The sequence below is a fragment of the Populus euphratica genome, unplaced genomic scaffold (genome assembly GCF_000495115.2).
Source record: "Populus euphratica unplaced genomic scaffold, PopEup_1.0 scaffold186.1, whole genome shotgun sequence".
In the NCBI taxonomy this organism is placed as follows: Eukaryota; Viridiplantae; Streptophyta; class Magnoliopsida; order Malpighiales; family Salicaceae; genus Populus; species Populus euphratica.
In genome coordinates, this window is record NW_011499992.1 from 42,031 (window position 1) to 53,395 (window position 11,365).

At 32.9% G+C, this 11,365-nt stretch overlaps 2 protein-coding genes across 11 annotated transcripts; one reads left to right on the plus strand and one right to left on the minus strand.

Moving 5' to 3' along the window:
* Positions 1 to 681: 681 nt before the first annotated feature.
* On the minus strand, positions 682 to 4,986 carry LOC105140412 (B-box zinc finger protein 22-like). Its single transcript, XM_011047225.1, has 3 exons — positions 4,381 to 4,986; positions 2,520 to 2,951; positions 682 to 1,328 (listed from the first exon to the last, which is right to left on the minus strand). The coding sequence occupies exons 1-3, from the start codon at positions 4,561 to 4,563 to the stop codon at positions 1,050 to 1,052; spliced, it is 894 nt and encodes a 297-aa protein (XP_011045527.1). The 5' UTR covers positions 4,564 to 4,986; the 3' UTR covers positions 682 to 1,049.
* Positions 4,987 to 7,626: 2,640 nt separating this feature from the next.
* LOC105140413 (E3 ubiquitin-protein ligase CCNB1IP1 homolog) lies at positions 7,627 to 11,116 on the plus strand. 10 transcript variants are annotated; one of them, XM_011047227.1, is made up of 10 exons: positions 7,627 to 7,720; positions 7,835 to 7,920; positions 8,436 to 8,659; positions 8,753 to 8,825; positions 9,224 to 9,269; positions 9,434 to 9,464; positions 9,686 to 9,941; positions 10,032 to 10,198; positions 10,384 to 10,669; positions 10,800 to 11,116. In XM_011047227.1, exons 3-10 carry the CDS (start codon positions 8,590 to 8,592, stop codon positions 10,804 to 10,806), a joined length of 936 nt encoding a protein of 311 aa, XP_011045529.1. In that variant the 5' UTR covers positions 7,627 to 7,720; positions 7,835 to 7,920; positions 8,436 to 8,589; the 3' UTR covers positions 10,807 to 11,116. The 10 variants fall into 10 exon arrangements, with proteins under 10 accessions (XP_011045529.1, XP_011045528.1, XP_011045533.1 ...); XM_011047226.1 differs by having other exon boundaries at positions 7,627 to 7,920; XM_011047231.1 differs by having other exon boundaries at positions 7,627 to 7,920; positions 10,402 to 10,669.
* The last annotated feature ends 249 nt before the right edge of the window (positions 11,117 to 11,365 follow it).

Below are 11,365 nucleotides of genomic sequence, written 5' to 3' on the forward strand. Positions count from 1 at the left end.
TCATAGCAGCCCTAACCCTTTTAATTTTTAAATATATTTAATTAATTATTTTTTAAATTTCAATTAATTAAATTTTAAAAAATAAAATTGAAATAAAAATTTTAATTAAATAAAAGGATTCAAAATATAAAATAAATCAAAATCAAAATCAAAATATAAAATAAATTTTATATTTAATTAGAAGATGAAATTAAAAAGAAAAATCATTTTAGTAAAAAAATAAAAAAACCAAAACCAAAATTGACATAAAAATAAAAATATTTTTTTAATCAAATAATAAAATTGAAAAGAAAAATCATTTTAGTAAAAAAATAAAAAAAACCAAAACCAAAATTAACATAAAAATAAAAATAATTTAAAAATAAAAATCAAATTGATAAAAACAATTTACCATAAAAATAATAAAATTAAAAACAAATAAATTTTTTTCCAATAAACAAAAAAAATATACCATAAATTAAAATTGAATAAAAAAATTAAAATAACTAACAGAAAAAAAAATTAAAAATCAAAATATTATAGAGTTTAAACATCAACAATAGAAATGATCAAATAGTAATTTTCAATGGATAAGAAAGGAAAAAAAAAAGGAGAAAGAAAAAATCACCGCCCACCTCACCAGTGTTAAGACGCGCCGTACTGACAAGGAAAAGAAAGCGAAAACGCTTTCAACCACACAGGTCAAACAACCTTCACAAGTCTTGCAGGAGATTTAATAAAAACACACTCAGCGTGCTCCCATCTTTGGATTCACAGTTTTGTGGCGCATAGATTTTCATCACCTTATCGAATTATTTCTTGAACAAACTTTCTAACTCCTACAGATATCAAATGTCTTAGGTGAATGAATTATAGAGTCAAGTACATATGCCTTTTATCTTACAAGCTCCCAAGCAGCCGCGGTGGAATGGAGTAGCTCTAATGTCACAGGAGAAAGCTGCACGAATCAAACCAGTAAATCCTCTAAACCAACTTCTGAATAGCAGGAAGATTTCATTGAAAGCATATCATCTAACTCCCACTTGATGATGAAGTTGACAGAGACAATTCTAGAGTTGCTGCCGCCATTTGGAAACAGTGCCACGCTGCTGACAGTGACGATGGGTTTGCACAGCTGAGCCACATATATCAGGCACAAAAATTGCTGTATCAGAATGATGAATACTTTTTGGCCAGTAGAGCCCTGAAGCCGTAGGTGGGGAAGGGATTTGGGGCACTGCCCAGGAGCTATCTGGCACCTGACCCAAGCATTCTTCATCGTCTACCTCTTGTTCGGCAGATCTTAAAATTGCAGAGCTGTCAGAATCCCCGTGTTTGCCACTATCAGCCTAACTAGCAAGAAAGAAGCCAAAATTACAAACAGTATAGGACACCAAGTAGGGAAAAGTAAAAAAAAAAAAAAAAAACTTGCTAACAACAAATTCATTACGAAGTAATTCTGAAAAACGAATAAAAAACACCAGCTCAATATGTACAGAACAACCTTGTGTGTGCCCGCTCTTTTGTGACAAATGCAACGAATCCAAAGTTTTGAAAATACACAACAGACACCAAGGACTATGGAATCCAATTTTAACATTGGATGCAAGCGTCTGTGGGTGACAGGGAGGAAGGAGGGGGTTCAAGGACTTAGTTATCTGATTCAGTCTTTCCATCACATCAGTTCCTTTTTCTCAATCAGACACCAAGGAATATAGAATCCAATTTTAACATTGGATGCAAGCGTCTATGGATGACAGGAAGGAGGGGGTTCAAGGACTTAGTTATCTGATTCAGTCTTTCCATCACATCAGCTCCTTTTTCTCAATCATAATTCTATAATCTCCATGAACCAGTGGATAAGAACTTGGCACGCAATAAAAAAGGGCATACGAGGATAAAAAATGAAAAAAGAAAAAAAGCTCAGAGCCTCAAAAGAAATCAACTTCTTGAAAAATGACCTTACTTCTAACAGCAACAATACATCGAAAATCAATAGTATTACAAGGGCTGGAAATTTTTGGTACAAGGCAAGCCTAAGATCCCTGGTTCTTGGTAAACCAACTTTTGTGAGAACCTTGGGAGGAAGGGCCCATGATGTTACAATTGTACTAAAACAAGTTACAATTATCAAATACTGTACAATTATTCATGTGAAAATATGTAGTCATATTTTCCTTTAATGATTTTTGGATAGGAAGAACCTTTAGAAGTATGTCAATCCCAACCATCTAAACAAGAATTAGCTTAAACTTCATTGTAATACCACTGAATCCAGTATGGTTAAGATCTTCACTCTCAAGCAGTACATCTGTGTTTGATTAAACTACAACCGTACCTTAGATGATCCATTATGCAGCATATAACCATAATTCTCATTAAACCAGCCAGTTCAAGAAATTCATCTAACAATAATATGTATACTGCAGGTATGTTTTAATTCATGTTCTGCTAGTTGTGATGTAACGTAAATCTCAACCGGCTGAACATGAATTATATCACAATCAGCCTGTGTTTGCCTCGTGAATCTGCATGCGTACCTTGGATGATCCATTATCCATATAGCCATAATGTTGATTAAACTCAGCCAGTTCGAGAAATTCATCTATTTGCCACTGTGAAATACTGAAAGCCGCTGAATCTCCAGAATAGGGCAGTTTTGCAGGCCCAAATTCTCCAACTCCACAAACATTTGCAGGAAAAACTTGATTCGATGGACTAGCCAAGGGCATTGATGTGCCTCTTCTAGAAACAGGACATGATTTCATTTCCAAGGTTGTTTTTTCCCCTGAAGGTGACTTCCCTGGGGAAGAGGATGCACTGGGATCAGTTGATTCTAGACCTACCTTTACTCCAGTGAGCAGAAACCTCTGATGAGCAGACACATGGGTATTTGCTGTGTGTATTGCAACATCACATTTCCCACAGAGTAATGCTCGATCTTCTAGACAAAAGAAAAAACCGGCAGCCTCCTGTAATAAGCGACAGGTTAACTAGTTAATAAACAAGAAAAAAAAAATCATAATTCATATACCAATAAACTCAATATGGTTCCGACCAAGATGCAAAGCACAAGAAAAGATATAATGTATGATTAAAAAGGGGGGGCAGGAGACAAGCCTATCGCAAGTTGAGCACTAACTCCTCACTTTTTTAAACCCATTGAAAAGAACATCCTGCTATAGGAAACTGAAAAGCTAGAAGCTACAGAGCATGAATTCTGACAAAAATGAGCATATGTCAATATGGAGAATCAGAAAAACTGGTTATGAAAATGACAGAAATTTAGAATTATGCATATGGAATTTTTCAAGTTGCTAACCCTTTTCCTGTTCAAGAATAGATGAAAGTACAGCTGGACAACTGCCCCCAAAGAGCAAAATTTAGATTTCAAAAACAGAACTTGAAAGTTCTAAAGAATTAGATTTTCTGAAAGGAAATGATATGTTTAGAACAACCTAATCCATGAAAAAGAATAAAGTTGCTCTTCGATGGTAAGTAACCCAGACAAGCAAATCAATGGGTCGTCTTCAGGCTCTTACGTAATGAAACATACTGGTAGCAAGCTACTTAGCTCTGAACCTTATAGACTCTTTCATGTGGGAAAATGCTAAGCAAGCTGCCTGCATGAAGCATAACTAGCTGATATGTGAAAGCTTGTTGCCAAACCCAGAGAATGATTGTTCTTCTCCTTTCTTTCCAATTGTTTTGCTTCATCTTTTCCCTCAGAATATGTGTTTGATCTAGTCTTCCATAACATTAATTTACTTCAGAACGTGGCCTTGAAAAGCCAGCAGTTATTACACTTGTTCACATCTAACTATCCTAGTCTGCCTATTTGAGATTGAGACTTTATTAAATTCCACAGTGCACAAAAGAAACTGAGAATGTTTTGACATAAACTTGTATAAGAAATCAAAAAACCAAGTTAGTCAATATATTAGCAGAGGGAGTTGTTTATTTATTAACTTGTTTGGGAGGGGAGTGTTCGCAGAATTCGAAGGAAAAAGAAACTAAAATTACCCTTATTTTGGAGTATCAAGCAAAAACTCCAATACCGTCAACTCTTAGGTCGGATATTAGGCAATAACCTTATGAACTTGGTCTTAAGAAGTCGTCAGAGACCATTCCACTAAACCCTAAACCCAGAATCATATTGGTTTTGCAATTAATTAAAAATATAAAAGTGAAATCTAGGCGTACATTTCCGATAAAGTAAGCACACTTTACAATTTTTTTCCCTTCCTATTACTTTATCAAACTCAAAATCAAAATTCTAAACCCTTCCACTCCAAGTACGCTTAAAACACCTCCCAGAAGTCCATAACCACAAGCAACACCAGAGACGTCAAATCCAAAATCTTAAATAAACCATCAAATTTAAAAATAAAAAATAATTACCTGACAAATATCACATTTAGGTATCTGAGGGGAAGAAGTAGAAAGAGGAACCCTCTGGTGTTTACTAGCAAGCTTGTTAGCTGCATGAACCGTCTCGTCACATGCCCGGCACAACGCCGCCTCGTCCGCACAACACAGCACGTTCGCCTCCGCCGCCTCACAAACGTTGCACTGTATCTTCATCTCCCCTCTCTTTCTCTCTAAGGACTCTCAGTCTTCTTTTTTGGTTCTCCCTCAAATCCTCTGTTTCACTATCTCCACATAAAAAGAAAACACAGTAGTTTCTATTGTTCTACAACCTTAAACTCCTCTACCTCTTTCTTTTTTTTCCTTCCACTCCTTGAATCTGGCTTTCTCCTCCCTTATAACGAAAACCCAGTTCGTGTTCCCTAATCACTCTTCCTACAAGGATAAAAAAAAAAATCCCGAAAAAAGAAGAAGAAGAAGAAGAAGAAAGAATAGTTTCTTAGTGTTGGGAGAGAGTGCAATAAAGGAAGAAGGGCAGAGATCTTTTGATGGGAAAAAAGAAGAGGATGAAATGGAGCCACAGGAGCTGATTTGATTTATAGTAACAGTTTGGAGTTTGGACTTCTAGAAAAGAAAAAAAAAAAAAGCGATCCATTCATTCATTCATTCCTTTCCGAAGTTTGAATCTTTCTTCGTGTTGGGCGATATTTTTTAGCGGCGCCCGTCGTTTTTGTTTTTTTGTAGTGCACGTGGCAGGCTTCCATTATGTCTTGATTTAAGGAGACCTTGCTTCGTGGAGAATTTTTAAATATAAGATGGAACTAGAATGCCATGTCATCATCCATGTCCTTGTTTCCAAAGACAAATTTCTGTTTTCTTCCCTCGGACTTTCCAATTCTCTCTCTTGTTTGCTGGATGATGACATCATGTCTTGCTTAATAGGATTAATAAGATACTATAGGTTATATTTTTAATATCATGAAAATTATTTTGTTTGGGGCTGTATTATAATAAAGAGAAACCACTGGATTTTATAAAATGAGAAAAGTCTGTCGATAAATCTATTATAGTTTTTACTAGCTTTATAAGCCGCACATCACCACAATTAGTGTTCCAAGTTAATTTTTAAAATGATAAAAAATATATATGTCAGCGTTATAAATTTATTTTCAAGTATAATGATTTTTTTAATTGAAAAATACAAAGTCGTTTGAACTTAATAAAATAAATTAAAAAATATGTAAACTTATAAACTAATAAAGATTTGTTATTGCTAATTAAATACTAAAATAGAAAGGTAATCCCTCTTGAAAGTGATTGATGAGTATCCAAATATTTAATGCTGATTTTTCTTTTTAATTTAATTTTATTTTTATTTTTATCTCAAAGGGTCTTCTTTCTTGCCGACAGCAAATTATTTTAATTTTAAAAACACATCATGGAAATATAGTGTATCTATATAAAATATAAAAGAAAAAAAATTAAACGTAAATCACAGTAATCTCTTTGAAATGTTATAAAATTATTAAAAAATAAATAATATTTTAAAAAATAAACTAAACAATTTAAAAAATAAAATAAAGTGTATTAACTAAGATATAAATATATAAAAAAATAACTCAATGTGAAAAATACATAAAAAGAGAGAATTATTTAAAAAATAATCAAAATTAAAAAAAAAGCTTTAATGACTATTTTTTCTAGTATTTTTAGATGGAAAATCCACTTTTATTTTATTCGAACTAATATCACAATCTTAGTGGCTTGAATGTCAACATCTGATTGTTTTTCTCTTTTCAATATTTTCCAATAACTTTCATTCTCCTCCCTCAATTTCTACAAATTGAGATGGAAAACGAATGATATTTTGGACCGAAATGTGAAATTCTAAAATAACAGGGACTACACAACATATAAATTAAGAATTATAGGGAGTAAATTAAAGTTTTTAATGCCAAATTCAAAATGTGGTTTGTTTGATTTTTTTATTTTTTTTTGTTTAGTTTGGTCTTTCTATTAATTTTTATCTGTAGCAACAAATAAATCCTTGTTAAGTTTGCTCTTCAGCACATCACCAAAATACCTATCAACACTTTATATCTATGAAAAATACAAATTAAAAGACATCTTAGCGTATAAAACTATATCAATGTAACTTGGAAGTATAAAATTATAATTAAAAAGTTAGAGGACTAAAATGAAAAAAAAACTTTAGTTAAAATTCGTATAAGCAGTAACCCTACCCCAAATATTTTAGTTTATTTTTTATAATAATAGCAATTCTTCTAAATATAAATCTAAATTTTCTAATATACTTTTAAATTCCACATGGCAGATCCTAGAGTAGATGTCCCAAGCCAAACTCCCCAAGCGTCCTTTTTTTTTTTCTTTCTTAGAAATAGTTATCTAAATACCCTTTCTTTTTTGTCTCAAAAAGACACCAGTAACCTTAAAGTATATTTCTTATTTTTTATTTAAAACCAAACTTTCTACATAAAAAATTAATATTATGATATTTAAATTTTATTTTAAAATTTAAAATTAATTCCATGGAAAAAATGTAAAATAGATTGGTTAGATGAAAGGTTATTGAAGCTGAGAATATTTAAATTATATTTTTAGTTTTATATACATGAAGTTATCTCAGAAAAATAATAGAGGGATTTGAGGGTATTTAAAAATGTAATAGTAATTGTTTTTTATAATATTTTTGTACTCGTAAACATATTAAAATAACATATTTTTTTTATTTTTTAAATTTTATTTTTAATATTAACACATCAAAACAATTTAAAAATATAAAAATTAAATTTTTTAAAAAACTGGAATTTTAGTTTACTTTTGTTTATATTGCACTCCCAAACAAGGAGGCTTAAAATTTTTTATTTTTATTAATATAAGCATTTATATAAAGCTTTTAAAATTTAGTAGTTGTATTTTTTTACCTCACAAGCTTGGAAGACAACCAGGTATTTCACACTCTTTAATAAAAAATATTATTTTAACATTAATCATTGTAATGTTATTACCACTTTTATTTTATTTTATTTTAATATCATTGTTATTACAATCATGAAAATCACTTTATTATTGGTTTTTTTTAATTATTATTACCACTATTACAATTAAAAAACATTATATATATATATATATATTCTGAAAACAAATTAAAAATTTTAACTTTATAATCGGTAAAATATCAAAAATCAGTTTGGTTATAATTAGAACCAGAACCGACCATGCTATATCCGTCTTCTAAAATTATATTACTTGGAAAAAAATCAAGTTGCCTCTTGCCGCCATTTCTCTCCTTCAAATCTTTCACACACAGCCAAGAAGAGAATAAAAACATTTGAAGCCACAACTCTTTCAGGTTATGGATTCACATTTCTCTCTTTCAATTCAAGTTTCACTGTTACGGATTTTCTTTCCAAAGTAATATATAAATTTGATTTCACAATAGAATTTGCTTCTCTTTTTTTGATAGTCACTTTATTCGTCCAAGTGAGCGAAGATTGAGCATGTTACGATTTTAGGGATTGATTTGTGATTCTGATTAAGGAGAACGCGAAGGCGAGTACTTCTAAGCTTCTTGCGCGGATTTTTATCAATTCGATTCGCAGATAAACCTAATTTTACGAGATTTTGTTTATGCGTTTTCTGTTCTGTTGATGAGAAAAAATTGAGAAATGGAAAGGAGTTTCATAAATTTGAATAGTAAGGCTTCGCTGTTTGGAACGCCAGAAAAATTGGTGATTTTGATGGACATTTGAGGGCTGTGCGGACTCTTTTGCTCAGTACCATACTGAGGGTGTTTTTGGACATTTTGGAAATGTTGACTGATTTTTTCTTGAGTATTGGCTAACCACTACCTTAATCAATATTTTTACACTTGAAAATCTGATAAGTAACTGTGGGAATTTGACAACTTTGTATCTTTTAATGATGTGATGGAAAAGTGTTATGTGGTTCATAAGATGCTTCTTTATTTCACAAATTATGCATCTCAATCAATTTGAAGAATTTACTGGATATCGGAAATTCTATATATTTACAGCTGATGATTTTCTGCCAATATTGTCTTTCAGACACATGTGGCTGCTTGCTACAGTGATGCAGATCGGTCTGAATCTATGTGTCTGCATGTGTTATTGCAGTTGATGCTAACGCTATGAACCTCCTTTTAATAGGTTCAGATTATGCATATTATATTTGGATAGAAGTCTTATATTGAAGGTCAAAATGAGATGCAATGCGTGCTGGCGAGAATTGGAAGGGCGAGCTGTTTCTACTACTTGTGGACACCTCTTATGTATCCTAGTGCAGATTATAATTATGCCTTTTTAGTTCTATGTTTTCTGGATTATTATTGCATTAGCATAGAGTACCTTAACGGAGTAAACAGGTACTGAAGATGCAAGCAAGATCCTTAATAGTGATGCAGCATGTCCAATCTGTGATCAAGTGCTTTCTGAGAGGTCAGTACTTTATGAGAATGCTCAGTCTTTGAAATGCTTGTGGCTGTGTTCTGTAAAAAATGGTTGCTAAATCACTGTAGTAAGGAATTGTTTCTTGACAAAAAGAAATGGAAGTTCTAGGAATCATGATTAGTGAATAAAGATAATGTATTCTAATTTTGCATAGTAAGGAATTGTTTCTTGACAAAAAGAATTTATTTGAAATTATTGACTGATCTTTGATTTCATCCTTGATTGTATATTTTGTTGAATGCCCTCAAGATCATGCAGCTGTGTGAATATATCAGCCTATTTTATTGAACTCCTTTAATACGAACCAATGATTAGGGTAATCCTTACTAATGTTTCTTGCTCATGGAATTCTGATTTCAGTTTTAACTTTGGTTTCCGCTTGACAGCCTTATGAAACCTGTGGAGATCAATCCAAATGACGAATGGATAAACGTAAGTAGGGACTTAGCTTGGAATATTATGAATAGTTTGCTTCTTCTTTTACACCTTATCATGGTTAAATCCGACAATGCTTTCATTATTTGGTCAAACATTGATAATTTCTTATTTTTCTGGTTGTTTTTTTCCTTTTATTTGCAATGCATTTTTTTTTGCAGATGGCAATGGCTGGAATATCTCCACAAATATGTATCCTCTATAAGTTAATACCATTTTTTTCCTTAAATCCATCCACTAGTTTGAATAGAACTAGAAAATTTGAAACGATAAGATAATTTGGTGGTACTCAATACTTCTTCTAGTTCATTTGAGAGAGACACCAAACTGAATAAACAGAATGGTTCTTAGCATTCCTTGGGAAACATGCAAAACAGTATTTTAATCCATGCATCTTCCTCAAATCAATTCAGTGATGAAAAGTTCATACAGAAGCGTGATGTTTTATATTGGGCAAAGGGAAATTGAGATGCAATACAAGATGAATAGAGTTGTAGCTCAGTGCCGGCAGAAATGTGAATCTATGCAAGAAAAGTTCACAGAAAAACTGGAGCAGCTGCATACTGCATATCAGAAAGTAGCCAAAAGGTGTCAGATGATGGAACAAGAGATTGATAGTTTGTCAAAGGATAAACAAGAGCTCGAGGAAAAATTCTCAGAGAAATCCAGGTCAGTGAATATATTGTTCAAAGCCTTCATTCACTTTACGAGCTTATATTGTGAGTCTGGATCCTCTAATAAACACCAGTGCTTTCCCAGGCAGAAGAGGAAACTTGATGAAATGTACGATCAGTTGAGAAATGAGTATGATTCAACGAAAAGATCAGCCATCCAACCAGCAAACAATTTCTTTTCAAGAAATGAGCCTGATTTGTTCTCAAATCATGCTGCTAGCTTGATGGATAACAGAAACCCTGTCTGGAAAGGTAAAGATTTCCATTTTAAAATGACAATGGGACAGCATAGGCTTTGGTTGGTGCAATAGAAAGTTATTGTTTCTTCAGCATTAGGGTCCTTGTTAAGCTTACAGCAGCGGAAAATGTGTGCTTTGCAATGATATTGTCACACTATGGTTTTATAATGCTTTTTGCTTAAATAGCTCCAAATGCAGTTGACCTAATTCCTGCAGATTGGACGGTTTCCACTCCTCCAACTCCAGGGCCTCGGGAGGATATATGGCCTGCAAGACAGAACAGCCCTAATTCTGGTCCTTTTGACATCTCTGATGGCTCACCAGCAAAACAAGCAGCCATGCCAGTTGATTTTGGAAATAGAAGACCTGGTGCTGTCCATGCCTTTGGAGCTGGGTCTGGCAACCCCACAATGACGTTAAGGAACTTGATTCTATCCCCGATAAAGCGCCCTCAGCTTTCTCGTAGCCGCCCTCAAATGTTCACGTAAGTGCTGGACTTAGGTTGCACTAACCAGTCTTGATAGTAGCCTAGCTCAATATTGGTATTCTGATTCAATTTGCTAGATATTTTTTTATAGTTCTGAGTATTCTACCTTTGATATTTGCTTTTCCAGTTTGTAGCCTACAAGGCAAGGCGTGCAGTTTACCCAGACTAGTCTGGTATAGTTGGTTCTGGTATAGCTGTGAGATTCCTATGCTTTTTTTTTTTTTTTCTTTTCATGTTTTTCAGTTAAAAAAGAAAAAAAAAAGGATAGGAGAAAAGGGATAATGCAACACAAACAAGAAAGCGTAATCCTGATATCATGCAAGTGTAGATTTTAGGTTCCTTTGCTTCCTTGTGATCTACCTCAGGTTGAGTGACTAGCAGCAGACATCGTGCAAGTGTAGATGTTGGATTTTGCGGTGATATAATTAAACAGGGTACATAGAAGTTACGTGTTTCAATACTAGAACCTCAGCAACTCTTGGTTCTTAAAACCCTTGGGAATACTGTTTTGTTTTTCCTTGCACTTGTAAGAGTAGCCTCCTCTGCAGTATCAAAGTTCGTTAACATAATTTAGAATATTAGACTATTGAGTAAAGATGTTTAGTTTACCATAATAGAAATTAACATATTAAAGAATAATTAGCAAGATAACAAAGAATAGTTAGCAAGAAGCAAGCTGATCACCAGAATCAC

What these genes read in the sequence shown, in the direction of transcription:
- LOC105140413 (XM_011047226.1), top strand. Translation starts at nt 8,590, where the DNA reads ATGAGATGCAATGCGTGCTGGCGAGAATTGGAAGGGCGAGCTGTTTCT. An exon ending in GATCAAGTGCTTTCTGAGAG is followed by an intron (nt 8,826 to 9,223) that starts GTCAGTACTTTA and finishes TCCGCTTGACAG; the next exon opens with CCTTATGAAACCTGTGGAGA. An exon ending in AAATTCTCAGAGAAATCCAG is followed by an intron (nt 9,942 to 10,031) that starts GTCAGTGAATAT and finishes GTGCTTTCCCAG; the next exon opens with GCAGAAGAGGAAACTTGATG.
- LOC105140412 (XM_011047225.1), bottom strand. Translation starts at nt 4,563, where the DNA reads ATGAAGATACAGTGCAACGTTTGTGAGGCGGCGGAGGCGAACGTGCTG. An exon ending in CTAAATGTGATATTTGTCAG is followed by an intron (nt 2,952 to 4,380) that starts GTAATTATTTTT and finishes CGCTTATTACAG; the next exon opens with GAGGCTGCCGGTTTTTTCTT. An exon ending in TGGATAATGGATCATCCAAG is followed by an intron (nt 1,329 to 2,519) that starts GTACGCATGCAG and finishes CTTGCTAGTTAG; the next exon opens with GCTGATAGTGGCAAACACGG.